Here is a 15,062-nt window from a genome sequence, read left to right as displayed (position 1 = left end):
GGGGAGGGAAACTGGCCCACAGATATGCACAGGGCTCTTCTGAGTCTGTCGGAGGAGTAGAGACAGCAGAGAGGCTCCAGAGGCCCAGGTGGCCCCCTCACCAGCTCCTGAAGCCCTGCCCCTCTCCCAGCTGGGACTAGCAAGGACACCTCAGTCCTGTTCTTGTGGCCCACAGAGCATCGCCTGTGGTCAGACTGAAGGAGCACCTCACTGCAGTGCGTCCTGAGGGGAGCAGCTGGGGGGAGCACAGGGGGGGACACCAAACAGGACTAAAGTTAGAAGGGACCGACCTTAGAGGTAAACAGTGGGAGAAAGGGAGAGAACAAGCTCCTTGGGAGCCATGTCTCTGAGGCCAGAAAGACAGGACATGTTATGAAGGGGCTCAGGGCCTGGGGAGGAGGCCTTGACGCCCACTAGGACATGAAGAAACAGTTTGACATGGGACTTGTCCACCAGCTCCCTTCCCATTCACAGGAGACTTTTTTCTTTAAAGATTGTTAAGTATAGTTTATTGACTACAATATAAACCTTTACATTTGGTGACGTACACTCAGCAGAAGCTCTGGCCTGTACCGCGCTGACCCTGCGGCCATGACATCAAAGCGTGGAGACAGACAGCACGACCCCCGCCCTCTTGTTGGTCCAGCCAGCCAGCCGGCCATCGGGCTCTGTCACCAGTCCCCCTCCATCCATCCTACTCCAAGTTCAGCTTTCCCCACCACCTAAGCTCATCTCTCTGGCTGTCTGATAAAAACCTCAGCCACCTTAGTGAGCAAACATCATTTCTGCTCAGCTAAAGGGGAGAAACCACCTCTGCTCGGAGCCCAGTGGGGCCTGGAGTCCCTGGAGCTTAGTTTCAGCTGAGCCACAGCAGAGAGGGGAGGGGTCTGGACCCATGCCTCCTGATGAGCAGCTCCAGACAGCCAATGGCCAAAGGGAAGCAGACGCCTCTGGGAGCAGACCGTGGGTCCTGGTGCAGCAGGGCCCAGCTGCTTGGCTGGGTACTGCCAGCTTCACCGCTGCCAGCTTCTGGGTGGACCACAGCCAGGCCACTGTTTGGCCGGCTGTGTCTACTCGCACGGGCTCTCCTTTAATAAATACTTTTTTTTTTTTCCAATAAATACCTTTAAAAACAACTCTGGCTTTGTCTGATTTTCCCATGTAGGCCCAAGGGGTGCCAGGTGCCTCCCTTCCCTCTACTACTATTTTGCTCCTGCTGTGAAGAGAATAAAAAACTGTTTTATGGGGAGAAGCTTGGGCTGGAGAGCGGCTGTCTTCCTAGGAAAGAGGACCGCCTTTAAGCAGGAAGGACGCAGAATGAAAGGGCCTTGGCCAACCCAGCTGTCAGTTGGGCAGGGGACAAGCTACCAGGGAGAAGCAGACCATCACTTTGTCACACGACCACATCAGGGAGGCACAGGAGAGTGCCTGTGTGCCCTAAAAGACCCTGGAGACAGCACTGAATGCCCCCCGAGTTGCTTCCCAATCACTAGGTGGAGAACCTGGAAAGAATTCATGTTTCTAAAGCCAGAAAAAATTAAAGCTTTCTCCACACGGAGGCAGGAGGAAAGGCCAGACTTGAGGAGCTTGGCACCTAAGGCACTCAGAACAGAGAGGGCGGGGGCCTCTGCAGGGCCTCTGAGGAAACACCAGCTCAGAATTTCCTCGAGACAGCCCGAGGAGAAAAGCCTGCAGCCTCCGCGCCCGTGGAAATCAGAGGCTACTGCTGTGTGTGTGCATAGTTAAAGCTTCCTGTGCTGAGGGGGGAGAGTGGGGGGCGCATGGGCGGGCACGATAAAGCAGTCACCAGAGCCCTTTGCTGGGCACCGCAGCGCTGAGAGAGATGCCGACCAGGCTGGCAGGCGCCTGGGGTGTGGGGACAGCAGACAGGTCACGGAGGGTGCGGCGCGAGCGAGTGGGGCACCGACGTGTTTCCCCGGCAGTCCACGTACTCGTAGCTCTGGAAGACCACCTGCTCCGAATGGCTCAGGTAGGTGCAGGTCAAGGTGCCCCTGGAGAGGAAGCAGGCCTGGCTGCTGTGTCTGGGAGGGAGAGCAAAGCTCTGGCGCTGCTCTGCTGACAGGGGAGGGCGGGTCGGCCCCCTCGGGTACCGCCCCCCTTTCTGTGGGTCCCCACTCTGCGCAGGCATCTGGGATTGCTGCCCCACCTGTGCTCCAGACAGCTCTGTGGCTGTCACACTAACAGCTTATTCACAAGGTGGGGCCTAGAGAAGGGGCTGGCCCCAAGAACAGACTCCAGGGGTCCACTTGGATGAGTCCTGTCCCAGGGTGGGGCCGAGGAGCCAGAAGCCGGAGAGGGGACACCAGGCCTCCAAGCACTACTTACTGGATGTGCAAAAGCACATGGTGGACATTGATTTTCTGCCAGCTACAGATTTTGCTGTGAGAGAGAGAGACAGACACACACTGGACCATGTTTCACATTGAGGAGCCTATCAGAAGGCTTAGAGACCTGCAGGTCCCACCTTCCTCATCTCCTGGGCCCCTTTCCATCATGGGCCCCAAATGCCACTCCACCCTGTCCCCTCTCCCTAAGGTGAGTATGTCACCTTACTGCAATATCACTCCTCCAACCCCTGCCCGCTTGGCCCAGGCACATGCAGGCTCCCCTCCCACGACAGAAAACAAGACATTTATCCTTCTCAGCATTTCAGGCTGAAGAGCCCAGGGTCACAAGATTGTAAGGATTAGCCGAACTCTAGGCTGTTTCTCATTACAATCCAGGTCCAAACAGGCAGAGGGTGGGGATCCTGAGTCTTGGCAGCTTCAGCCACCAAAGGCTGGCTGCAGGGTTTGTGAGGCAATCAGGGAAATCTGGTGGGGATTAAAGCCAGGTTTGCAGCCAGAAAAGAGGCCCAGGGAGAAGAGATTGAGGAGCACTCACTATGTGTTTTCATCCCCGATCTTGTTGGCTACTTCATAAAAAATCTGTCAACCAAACAGGCACAGGGTTGGCCCCCACTCCGGCCGCCGCCCCCTTCCCACCGCCACACACATCCACACAGCTGTGGGCAGGGCTGGCCAGGGAGAGGGGGTCACCTGTTCACTGGCCAGAGGGCCGATGTGGAAGAGGAGGTTGCTGGAGACCTGCCCCACCATGAGGGACAGATGCAGGACCTCAGTGGTGAGCTGGGTCACCGTGATGGGGTAGTAGTTGCTATTGGAGATGTTCAAGACATTCTGGGGGATGGAGACAGGGAAAGGGAAGGGTGACAGTGGCCGTCCTTGCAAAGGGGAAGTCAAACAGTTTCAAAACCCCCAGCCTGGCGGAGCGCCCCCACCCCCACCCCCCATGAGCCTCAGCTGCTGAGTGCCAGGAGCCCCTTGCAGGAATCTCTTGACAGTGAGAGGTCACCTGAACCGAAACATCAGCCACCTCAGGACCCAGGCTCAGCCTGCCCACCCAGGGGGTCTCAGGCACGCCCCCCACCCCCACGATACCCTGTGATTTATTTCTGGGGCCCTGAGTCTGACTCCTCGCTGTGGAAAGTCCCCGTCCTACACAATCTGTTATGGGGCTCAGAGCTGCCCCTGCTTCTCCTCAGGTTTCCGCCACCCTATGGGTGCCCAGGGTCACAACACTGGGCAAGGGCCACAGAGGAATATTGCTGGGAAGGCGGGGTCAGAACCCAGGGGTGCAGGCACCCACCCACCGTTATGTTGAGGCGGATATCAGCCTCGTCCAAGGCCACAGTGGAAGAGTTGAGGCCTGCAGGCTGCACGGCGATGGAGCGGGGAAACAGGAAAAAAACAATGAGGGCGGCCATCACGAGGCAGATGAGCACCGCCAGGAACACGGAGAGCTTCCTGTGGGAGAGCAGGAGCCGGGTTGGAGAAGTCTGAACCCCGAGGAGACTCAGGCCAGGGGTGTGTAGACACTCCTCCCCGTACACAAGGCTCTCCTCTGCACCCTGCCCCGTCCCCCCAATGTATATTTAGCCCCCTGGATGTGTAGGACCTGCCTACATGCAGATGTGGCCCGGAGCAGTTAGGAGCACAGGACTGGTAGCAGACGGCTTAGCTTCCATGCCCAGCTTTCTGTGCCTACTGGTCCGGTAGTCCTGAGCAACCCTAAGCCTCAGTTTTCTCATCTGTAACATGGAGATAATTGTACCTACCTCATAGAATTTGATATAAGCTAACGCATGAAAAAAAGTGCTAATCCCAGGTCCTGGCACATAACTAAAGCTGAACAAACGTGCGTTATTCCCGTCGAAAAAAGTCAGTCCACATGAATTCTGAGCGTTCTGAATATTCAGAACAGGACATCAGCTGTCTGTCTAATTCAAAAAATGAGACGTGCATTCAAGAAATCACACCTTGTAAGTGTCTCACGAGGGACACTGCTAGGTTCCGATTCTGGAGTAACTGTGGGGAGGGCTGGGTGCTGGCTCCCAGACTGAAGCTGAGGACCCAGGGAAGAGGTTTTAGGGGTCCATGTCAAATGGACCCAGATGATAATCAGGGTCATGACCCCGACCCCAGTGAAACTCGGGGCTGGCTCTGAGGTTCTGAAGTGTCTCTGAACAGGGAGCATCTGGTTTTCTGTCTACTGGGAAGAGAACAAGCAGGTCTGAACTGTCACAGCAAGGAAAGCTCTTTAGAAAAATAACTTCTCCAAATCCCCTGCAGCCAGGGCCACGCCCTCCCTCCTGGAAGGACTCGCAGGGTCAAGAGGTCCTCTCTGTCTTTGAAAGGGAGCCATGCTTCTGGGAGGCAGTGATGCTCATGAGGACACCAAGTAGCTTTATGCCCCGGATTTCTTAAATTGGGAAAATCTATGGAAACGGGATAAGTACATCTTGAGCCCAATGAGGCTAGGGCTCGGTAGGGGAGAATTAATGGAGAAAAATTGGGGGAGGCAGACAGAGGAGACAAAGAGGAACAGCCGCCATGGGCAATAGCCTGTGGAACTGAGGGGCAAGAAGAAGGGCTTACGTGTGCCTGGGCTTCAGCCTCTGGTCCCCATAGGGGATGAGGGCCACCAGCTGCTTTTCTAGCTCTGTAGGGAGAAAGAAGTGAGAGAGAGGGCCAAGAAGTGCCCGTGAGAAATGTTTCCTGGGCCAGCCTGCCAGGAGTCCCCCCGACCCCACAGAGCAATGTCGGAAGCATGCCACCTCTGCCCCAGAGCAGGTCTGCAAGCACTGGGGTGTGCCGCTGAAGTTGGCAGCTCAGTTCAGCCATCTCTAGAATGAAAGCGAGATTTTCATAAACAGATGCGAAGAACCTCTGCAAGCCACCAGCAAATCAGAGCCTAGCTTCTTTGGAGAAGTCATCCGTAGCCTCTTGACTTCTCAGGGACATGGTTGCTAAGGGGGCAGAGAGGCTGGAAACCCCCTGGGGCTGGAGAGCACCCAGGGCAGGAGGGGTTAACATCTCCCTGGCCAGCCTGAAACTGGGGGACCAAGAGCTGGGAGACCCAATCCCATTCTAGAAGCCTCAGAGGCACCTGACAGGAGGCCAGCTGACTGCTAAGAGCATTCCCTGGATTCAGGTTCCTTTCAGAGCTTCGAGCCACTCACCTCGAGGGATCTCCCCATTGCCCTGGCAGGTGGGGCAAGTCACAAAGCTGGTGCCAGCAGCCCTTTCACAAGGCGCACAGGAAGAAAACAACTTGCTGCCCCCATCGCTGGCGTATCTGGCAGCCTTGCTGACGATGGCTGCGGCAGGGCGTAGGATCGGCTTGTTTTCGTCCCCCTGAGAGCCCAGCTGGGAGAACGTCTCACCCATCGTTCGGGGGCTTTCTCACTAATGAGAAAAGAACCAAGTTCAGGGCTAAGCTTATTAGCACTAATGCTGAATGTTACTCTAGTTTTAGGTTCTCAGGATTGGCAAGGAGTTCCACCACATTTTCACCAAGTTCAAGCCTAAGGAAGCTAGGGTTTGGAAAATCAAGCAGTTACATTGGACTCTCAGGTCAGAAATCTCAATGCATTTCAACTCCTTTCATTATTGTAGGAGAGCTCAATCTGCCTACAGGAAGGAAAAGAAAAGCAGAAGTTATTTAACTTTCAGGGACTTTCGTAAGTGAATGGCAGAGCACTTGTTTCTTTTTCCTGGGAAAGTTGCTGAGCAGTCATTTACTTCAAGGGAAGTAAGCTGGATAGGGCAGGGGAAGGAAGTCAGCCCAGTCCCTTCTCCCCAGGCAAAAACAGGACTCTAATCAGGTCTCCCAGCCCAGGTATGGAAGGAAAGCTTCCACTTCTGAGCCTGGGCAGGTGCAGGCTTTCATAGGAAGGCAGGGATTCCTTGAAACACGAGAAAGGAGGCGAGATTGGTCACAGGTGAGGCTAAGAACCCTAAGATAATCCTGGAAGGGAGCACAAACCTTTTCCTCACTGCTTTTCCAGATGGGGTAGAAAAGAATGCCTCAGGGTTAGGGTCTCCCCTTCACTACGAAAGGCCAAGGTTAAATCCAGGTTCTTCCCCAAAACTTCAGTGGTGGCGAGTGAGTGGGCAAGGTGAGCCGCTGCACACAGACCTTCCTAGGCTAAAATAAAGGGAGTGGCCCTGGCTGGGTAGCTCAGTTGTGGGTTGGATCCCCAGCTGGGGCACATATAAGAAACAACCAATGAATAAATAAGCGGAACAACAAATTGATGTTTCTCTATCTTCATTTCTCCCTTCCTCTCTCTCTAAAATCAATAAATGAAATAAAGGGAGCCTCACCTAGTTCAGGTCTGGGATCCGGGGCTCCTCTCAGTTGTAAGAACAGATTTGGGACTGTGTCTATGGGGAGGGGGGCCTGCTGGGCAGGGAGGTCCGAGGAGCCACAGCTGGGGCTGGCCAGGGCGACCTGCCCCTTCAGCAGTCCTGGGGACCCAATGCATCGCGTTGGAGGGTGTGGACAGCAGCGACGGCCCTCGCCTCCCCGAAGAGTCAAGCTGCTTCCCACCCTACTCCGGGGCCGGCCACACGGTGGGGTGGGGGTGGGGGCGTAGGAACTGATGAAGAGACTGAAATTTCATTGAGGGGGAACTTCACGTCCCACGAGACACCCCGAGGGGCCGTTAGTCGCGTTTTGTTGCCGTGTAGGCCTGTGTGTTGGGCTAGGAAGCACGGAAGGTGCACTGGCCCTAGCATCCCACAGAGAAAGAAGGGAGCGCCTTACCCCCAGGTCACACAGCGGCAGAACCGGTTGCCAGCAGAACCGAAAGAGCGTACGGGAAGCGGGCCGTGCCCCGAGCTTTGACTCGGAGCCTCGGGAAGCCCCGCCCCGGCCCTTCCGGCCCCGCCCCCCGACAGGCGCCCGCCCCCCGAGAGGCTCCCGGCTCATCACAGGTCACTCAGGCACCGGACGCCGCTTCCGGAAGGACCAGCCAATCCAGGTGGGAGTTTCAAAGAACCTTTATTTCACCATTTTTTCCAGCAGTTATGTACAAGTACAACGGGGCGGACAGCCGGGCCCAGGGCCCTCCCGGAGCCCTACAACACAACTCAGGCCGAGACGGGCCCCGCCCCACACCAACCCAATCACACACCCCCTGCCGCTCAGTCTCTACTCAGAAGCCCGGATAAAAACGCTTTAAATAACGAACAGCCCGTTTAGCTTGCAGTCTGAATCCTAGCTTATTAATTAGCATTCAAGAGTTATACTGTAAATAAACATCATTATGGCTAATGATTAATTAAAATCATTCATTATAAATACCAACCAGGTTAAATAATACTATTTTACTACCCTTGCCCCCTTCGGGCTGGGGTGAGATTGTTTTTCTTGAAGTCATTTTCATGGAAATATCTTTTAGTGTTTTTTTGTAACCTCTTCCTTCACCAATTGTATCCAAGACTCTTCTGAAAACAGTGAGGACCTGTACCCCAGGAAGCAAGCTCTTCCCCACTCATCCTGGGGTTAAACCCCAACTCTCAGTGTTTTCCCCCAACCAAGTGTTGCAAAGCACCAGCCTCTCCTCCCTGTCCTAGCTTCCCTGGGGATGGGTGCCCTTCAACAGGTCTCAAACATCCAGGAGGTCGTCAGGACTCCCTGTGCCTCGCGCACACTTACGTGCCCACCCGACTTTCCTGAGACGAACTCAGGAGTCCTGCCTTTCACTTTTCACCTGTTTGTTCCCCTTCCCCCCACTACTGTAAATAAAATCTGCTCTGACATAAGAAAACAGGCGACTGTTAAATTTACTTTTCCTTTAATAGAAGTTTTTTCTTTCCTCTATAGGATTAGCAAAATATTTCACTAATTTTTTCTTCCTTAAATAAAAGAAAAAGGTTGCAAAATTACGACACTGCTCAAAGGTGCTGGTGGTTTAACTATTAGCACCCTATCAGGGCCTCCTCCTTTCACCGCAGTGCGGAGACCCATAAGGTAGTATCTCAAGTTCTTCAATGGGCTCTTTAGAAAACACCGCCAGTCCCTAAGGATTGCCGGGAAGTGGCTCTGACAGTGAGAGGAAGAGGAGCACTCCTACTTGCTCTGGGCGTCCCTTCAATACCACGGAACTACAAGGCTTGGGGCCGGGCAAAGAAATTCTGAGTAATTCTTGAAAACAACTTTCAGGGTTAATTTCTTTTAAAAACTGACATTAACATATAACCCCATAAAAACATCCACGTTAACCAAGAAAAATACTCAACTTCAATACAAGCAGAAAGAAAAATGGTTGTATAGGAAGTTCAAGTTATACTCGTCAACGCACTAGAATGGAGAAAGGAGTTCTACTCCCAATCAACTGGAAAGCTGTCTTGCTACTACTCATCCAATGCCTAAAGTGAAAACTTATGCTCTGGTCTCTCATTTGCTCCAAAAAATACTGCCATACGAGTATCGTCTGGACCATTCAGTGATGGGCTCTACACAGCTTCATCAGATTACAAAATAAGCAAGGGCTTCTCCCCCACACCCCAAATACAGATCATCTCTGAGCAGCAGGCAAAGTTATTTAATACGCGGTCACTCCTCAGTAGCGGTGGCTGTACCAGTCATTGTTGTTGACCTGGAGGAGCTCTGTCACAACCTGCAGGATGTTGTAATTGTGTTTCTTCAGCAGCCTCATGTTCAGCTGCCTGTCACAGAATCCCATTTCAAAGAGATGAGCCATCAGGGCTGCTGTCTGGTCTTCAGAAACTACTGGCTGTGTGGAGTCAAGAAAAGCAGAGTAACATTTTCTATATAATTTATGTGTTTATCTTGTAAGTCATACTTACTCTTCAGACTTACTCAAAATCCTAGGTTAGATGCAAGGGAACGGCCCTCCTCCTTCCATGTTCTACTCTGACAGGCTGTGGAAGGGGGGGTGCAGAACGGGGAAGGCCCTGTTTTGTAGGAGGTGTGGTCTGTTCTCCACGGACAACTAAAGAAATGTCCCTCAGAGCTAGGAGGAGCAGGCTTCAGAGGGGACTTTTAGAAGGAAGTATTCCCTGGCCAGATGAAGGGAAGGATGCAAACAAGCTCTGGAAGCCCTATGAAAACAAAGGTGATTGTGAGGATGGGACAAACACAAGCAGGAGGAGAGACTGTTACCGGAAGCTGGTATGGGAAATTTAGTCAGATATGCAAAAGAGCTGGACAAAACACTGCCTGGAAAATTACATCCTAGGTTACTGTCTAGGTTTTCATTCTTTAATTGTTATTAGTATTATTTTCATAGAAGTGATCCAGGTAAGAGGGAGCTAACATTCGTTTACTCCCGCTTTGGGCCAAGTGCTGTGGTAGACGCAACTTTTTTTAATTCCTCCTAATACTTGGAATACCCTGACTCCTACCATGTGCTCACTAACTGTACTGAGCATCAATTCCCTTATTTATGAAAATGGAGTTACAGGAACTCCATTTTCATAAATAAGGGAATGTAAATGGAGTTACAACCCTACTTTGCAGGGTTGTTGGGAGTATTAAGATGAGAAAATAAGTAAATCTGTTAAACACAGTCTCTGTCATTTCCCTCTACATGTAAATCACTGTTCCCTTCTTCCCTCTTATTTCAGAATTGTCCATCCTTCTTGCCAAACCGATCCTCCCAAGTGTACTTTGCTTTGTATTTCATTACCTCTAGCTCAGAAATCTTCTTCTATTAATTTTCCTCTCATCTTGACTGTTAATCTCCTTTGCTATTGGCTTGCTCATCTTTAAAAATGTTTCTATCTGACTTATGTATCCAAGCTTTCACTCTCTTTTTCCCTTTGTAATCCAGCTGTTTTTAAAAAATGTTTTGATTTTAGAGAGGAAGGAGAAAGATAAACACTGATTTGTTGTTCCACTTATTCATTCATTCATTCATTCATTCATTGGTTAATTCTTCTTTGTGGCCTGAATGGGGATCAAACCTGTAACCTTGCTGTATAGGGATGATGCTCTAACCAACTGGGCTACTGAGCGAGTTGGGCGAGCAATCCAGCTACTTTAAAGTGAGACGTTCTTGCACTGTCAAAGTCCTCTCCCCCGTTCACATTTCGGATGCTGCTGGCCATGTCGTCCTCATTAAGGCCCCCTTTCCTAAGCTCCAGCACAGAACTCTCTCTTCATTTGCCTCCAAGTTCTCAGTCTTTTCTCTGAAGGGGTCCTCCTCCTTCCCATGATCCTTAAAGGCTGCTTCTTGCTTTCCCCATTATTCCTGGAAAATCTCATCCAATCACATGGCTCCTGCTATAACCTGTATACAAATGACTCTATCTCCAGGACAAATCTCTCCCCTGACCTAGATGTACATATCCAACTATACCCTGGATAACTTTACCTGGATGTTCAGCACCACCCAAACCAACCTAATTTTCTTCTACTGCCCAAATATCTTCTTCCTGCACATCCTCTCTTAATGAATGGTACTACTGATTGCCTAAATCAGAAACCTGGGATTGATCCTTGACTTCTAGCCATTTAATCATAGTCTCCAAGTTCTGCCATTTCTGTCTATTTCTCCTCTACCCTTCTTTTCCACCTATACATGGATTCTCAAATAGATTTCCCAGCTTCACCAGCCTCCACACTAGAATAACTTTACAACGAACAAATCTAATCACGTTAATTACCTCCCTGAAATCCTTCAATGGCTCCTCCCATTAGTGTTAAAATAAACTCCAAACCACTTCACATAGCATCTGCTTGTGTAGCTAAGGTCTTTTCTTACTCTTCTTAGCCCAAATTCACCTTCCAGACTCATACTTCCAAGTCTTTTTACATGCTGCTCTCGGCCTACAATGCCCTTCCTATTTCTGTTTCCTGGCACACACTTATTTTCTTCCTTTAGAACTTGGTTCAGGTGCCATCTACCAGGAAGGCTTCCCTGCACCAGCCCAGCAGCCCACACCAGGCTGAGGTGTTGCAACTGTCAAGAACATGAACACGGTATCTTACACTCTATTGTAAACATCTGTTTACCTCACCTGTTTCCCACTGTCTATGGGCAGGGCTGGGGTCTTACTCATCTGGGAGTGCCGCACTTCAAGAGCTCTCTACATATAATAGCTCCTCAACAAACATTAGGTCTTCTTCCTTTCCTTAACAAACTTGGCCAAAGTCATACAGCAAGAAAAGCGGTAGAACCGTGTGTCAACTGAAGACTAAACCTAAAGCTTATGCTTCATACAATGCCATGCTACTCTCCAACCTGGACAGAAGCCACCGTTCTCGCTGATGACTTGGATGTGGTCCACGAAAATGAAACAGGCACTGACCTGTGCAGTGACCGGTGGCCCAGCAAACAAGGCCTTGTATGCAGAGGCAGCAACCGACAGAGCCCCCTTCACCAGTCCTCCGGCAATGCCGCTCCCATGGTGGTGGTGCCTGCGGAGGAAAACTGCATTATCTCCCTAAAGAAACATAAACCATTACCTTCCTACAAAATAATCTTAAGCTCTCACCCTTAAAATGAGATTTCCTTGAGAAAAAATCAGTTGTAAAAAAAGAATGTAACTGTTTTCACATCAATTTTATAGCTACAAATCTTGGCTTGATGTAGGGTCCAATTTCACTGCTGCAAGATACGGGCACTGCAGAAACTCACCACTCTGGTTAGCATGCCACCTTTCAGTCCCAGCTGAAAATTAATGTGGTCAAGGGCACAGCAGGGTACTGGCAATCTGTCTGCTCAATCACCTCCTCGGAGGATACACCTCCCAAAGGAAATGTCATTTTTGTGGACACTGAAGGGAGGAGCCCACCTTGACAAGGTTCTGAGATGACTGGGACAGAGAGGCAGGTATGTCTAAGAGAAAGTTGCTAAGATGCACATGGGCGCGCCCTCCCTGCCTTCTCCTCTGGTGCTAAGGGGGTGCTGCATTTGAGGGCACTCCTTTCCAGCGTGGAATGTGAACTCTCCGAACATCAACTTTAGCCCTCGGTTCGGTGTTGCTCACAAGTTCTAGCAGAAATAAGGGCAAGGAGGAATGGTGGCTCCTCCTCTGCTCTCTGAGCGGCACATGCTCCGAGAGGCGGGTTTAAGCAAAAGCAACACTAGGATATCCGCTTGCTTCTGAAGAAGAGGCTGCACAAGGTCCAGTTACCTTGAGTGGTCATAGCTCTTCTGTCTGCTGTTTACAAGTCCTGATGAGCCTCTGGGCTCTAAAAGCAAAAGAGCTGTTGGTTAGATGCAGCGTCCACTAGTGCTTCCTACCGCTCAGCAAGGCTATCACTGAGGCAGGTGGCAACCTGAACACAGTACTTAAAGCCTTTTTTTTTTTTTTTTTTTTTAATATTTGGGAAAATTTCCAGGTGGTTTAAGGGATGAGGAGACACTGTCCAGAATGCAATGCAAGGCCACACTGATTTATTAGTTAAGTACTTTTATGTTTTTTGAGGAAGAGTGCGAAGTGACTTCTGAGGGTCTACTCACAACTTCAAGGTGCTATTTTCCTTATTTTGTAGTTAAGGAAACAGACCTGCAGGTGTTACAAACCTGCCAAATCACTACAAGGTCACACAGTGAGGAAACGTGGAGCTGGGGCTAGAACCTACACTGGTCTGGCTCCAAAGCCTGTGTTTTTTTCTACTGTAACACAATGCCAACCTTTATGAGGTCTCGTTTAATAAATACTAAGCTAGAGGAGCACAGAAAGAGTGAAAGGGCAAGTTTCTAAAAACTGCCAAGAATCACAATGACAGTGCCTGTTACCTGGCTTCCATCAGAAGAAGAGCATAGGAAAAGAGCTGCAGCTCAGGCTGCTCATTACCTCCTGTGATCTGATCAGGGACTGCAGAACCGTCTGGTATGGTAACTGGTAAATCCACTCCGGGGGAGCCAGGAAGCTGTGCACAAGGAGGGCTCCTTCAGAAAGACACAACATCAAAAGTAAGTTGAAAAGGCACCTGTGGTAACGGCAGGGACACAGTACACAAGACACAGCAGCGCCAAATTCTCCACAGCAGCTTCACATTTCTGGCCAGATCACGTGTCTGAATGTAGGGACCAGGTGAGAAGGGCTCACTCTCCTTCTGGTTTTCCTCTTTAGCCACAGTCAAGCTAGAGAGACTGGCTGCAGTCATGTCACTTCCCCCTGCATCAACTGGTGCTGATAAAGGGAAACACCTCCCTGGGAGAATGGTTTAAATTATAGTCAAGGCTCCACCATGTTCCATCCTGAGAGAGCAATGACATAAAATCCAGTAGAGAATTAAAAATAACTTCTCTCTGGTTGTATAGTATACTCTGTCTTTCCATAATAAACTTCCTAATTACACTTTATTGGGTTAATGAGAGAGGACTTTCTGACCTTTGCCCATGAGTCAACAAAACATGGAGGGAAGGTCCAGAGATGTTTGTGTTTACAAAGTGGCTCTCAATGATCACAACATGTAGATTGATGGTACTCAGATAATTAAGATTAACTAAACAAGTATTTCTTTGAATCTAGAATCCACAAATACTGGGAAGTACAACTTTTATTCACCTAAATTAAGATTTTACTATGGGAAACAGTCTCTTCCCATGCCGGGCGGGGTGGGAACAGGTTTTGAGATCAAGTTGATTCCTCTCTCTTTATTTCACCTCTGAAGAACAGCCAGGTTGGGGGGGGGGTGTGTAGATGGTACCTGGGCAGTTGCGGAGGAGGCCCCACCACCTCTGGGGTGAGGGGCACTGTGTCCAGAGTCTGTGAGGTCATGAGGATGTCATTGATGCTATGCCCCTGCAGCTGGTTCTCCCCTCCAGGGGATCTTTCCCCAGCCTCGACTGGTTCCTGCCCAGCCTCAACCCCAGCATCGCCTTCAGCCCCTCCTCGCTCCAGGCCTGGCTGAGAGAGCGCAGAGCTGTACATGGAGTCCCCCAGGGGGCGGCTGGTATCAAAGCACTCAGGGAGGATGATGATGTAATCCTCTGAAGAAGCAGAGGACTGACTCTGAACTTCATCTTTGAGCTCATCTTCCTCCTCCTCCTCGACAGCTTCTTCCTCAGTGATATGGACCATCTCTTCTCTCTCATCTCCAAGTGGTCCCTCTTCGGGTGTGGCAAATTTCGCTAAAGGATGAAAGCAACCAATTTTAAGGCATAAACTAAAAGCAGCCCCCGGAGCTCCCCTTACCTGGTTAAGCCTTGTGGGTCATGAGCTACAACTATAAAAGCCAGAGGAGAGGGGGCTCAGAGGGAAGGTTGTTGCTGGATCCCTATCATGGCCATACTCTAAGCCTGAAGCCTACGCACAACTGGGCAGAACCGAAGCCCACAAAAACAAGGCAGGCAGAGACAACCAGGCTTCTGAGAAGTGCCATGAATCTTAACACAAGGAGGCCCCATCTCTTTTCCTCTTCGTGTTTAACACGCTGAGATGGGGTCAAAACTGACAGACTGGCTGGCGGTGCTACAGAGAGAGAAAATGTTAGGTGGTGGGTATTGTAGGACTATATGCCTACCTTCTTCCTCTTTGCAAATTAATGTAGTCATGGTGGAAAATTAGCAAAACATGGATGAAGGAAAAAACCCATTTTTTCCCATTTAACATTTTTTTTGTTAAGTCCTTCCAGACTTATTTGTTATGCGTGTACTTTAAACAAAAGTGAAACAAGTAATATTTAAAGTTATAGGTCAAATGTAATTACAATAAACAAAAATAATATTTTCCCAATTATTTTGATGCACTAGTATTTGAATTTTTGTATAG

General features: G+C 50.2%; 2 protein-coding genes across 3 annotated transcripts in view; both read right to left on the bottom strand.

The window, feature by feature from the left end:
- Window positions 1–501: 501 nt before the first annotated feature.
- TMEM106A (transmembrane protein 106A) lies at window positions 502–7,242 on the bottom strand. Of its 2 annotated transcripts, XM_024553863.3 has the most exons (9): window positions 7,132–7,242; window positions 6,690–6,833; window positions 5,543–5,768; window positions 4,959–5,022; window positions 3,674–3,827; window positions 3,060–3,200; window positions 2,905–2,948; window positions 2,347–2,400; window positions 502–2,012 (listed from the first exon to the last, which is right to left on the bottom strand). In XM_024553863.3, the coding sequence occupies exons 3-9, from the start codon at window positions 5,748–5,750 to the stop codon at window positions 1,892–1,894; spliced, it is 786 nt and encodes a 261-aa protein (XP_024409631.2). In that variant the 5' UTR covers window positions 5,751–5,768; window positions 6,690–6,833; window positions 7,132–7,242; the 3' UTR covers window positions 502–1,891. The 2 variants fall into 2 exon arrangements, with proteins under 2 accessions (XP_024409631.2, XP_024409632.2); XM_024553864.3 differs by lacking the exon at window positions 6,690–6,833 and having other exon boundaries at window positions 7,132–7,228.
- A 107-nt stretch (window positions 7,243–7,349) lies between these two features.
- Window positions 7,350–15,062, bottom strand: part of NBR1 (NBR1 autophagy cargo receptor) — a 28,402-nt gene continuing 20,689 nt past the window's right edge. Inside the window, exons 18-22 of the mRNA XM_024553557.4 lie at window positions 13,999–14,422; window positions 13,140–13,234; window positions 12,474–12,531; window positions 11,646–11,754; window positions 7,350–9,106 (exon numbers count right to left, since the gene is read on the bottom strand). Of these exons, the coding sequence (XP_024409325.2) occupies window positions 8,933–9,106; window positions 11,646–11,754; window positions 12,474–12,531; window positions 13,140–13,234; window positions 13,999–14,422 (860 nt within the window). The 3' untranslated portion in view covers window positions 7,350–8,932. The remainder of the gene's footprint in view (window positions 9,107–11,645; window positions 11,755–12,473; window positions 12,532–13,139; window positions 13,235–13,998; window positions 14,423–15,062) is intronic.

This window comes from Desmodus rotundus, chromosome 9 (assembly GCF_022682495.2).
Source record: "Desmodus rotundus isolate HL8 chromosome 9, HLdesRot8A.1, whole genome shotgun sequence".
NCBI classification, from domain to species: Eukaryota; Metazoa; Chordata; class Mammalia; order Chiroptera; family Phyllostomidae; genus Desmodus; species Desmodus rotundus.
This window is presented reverse-complemented; position numbering and strand designations above follow the sequence as displayed.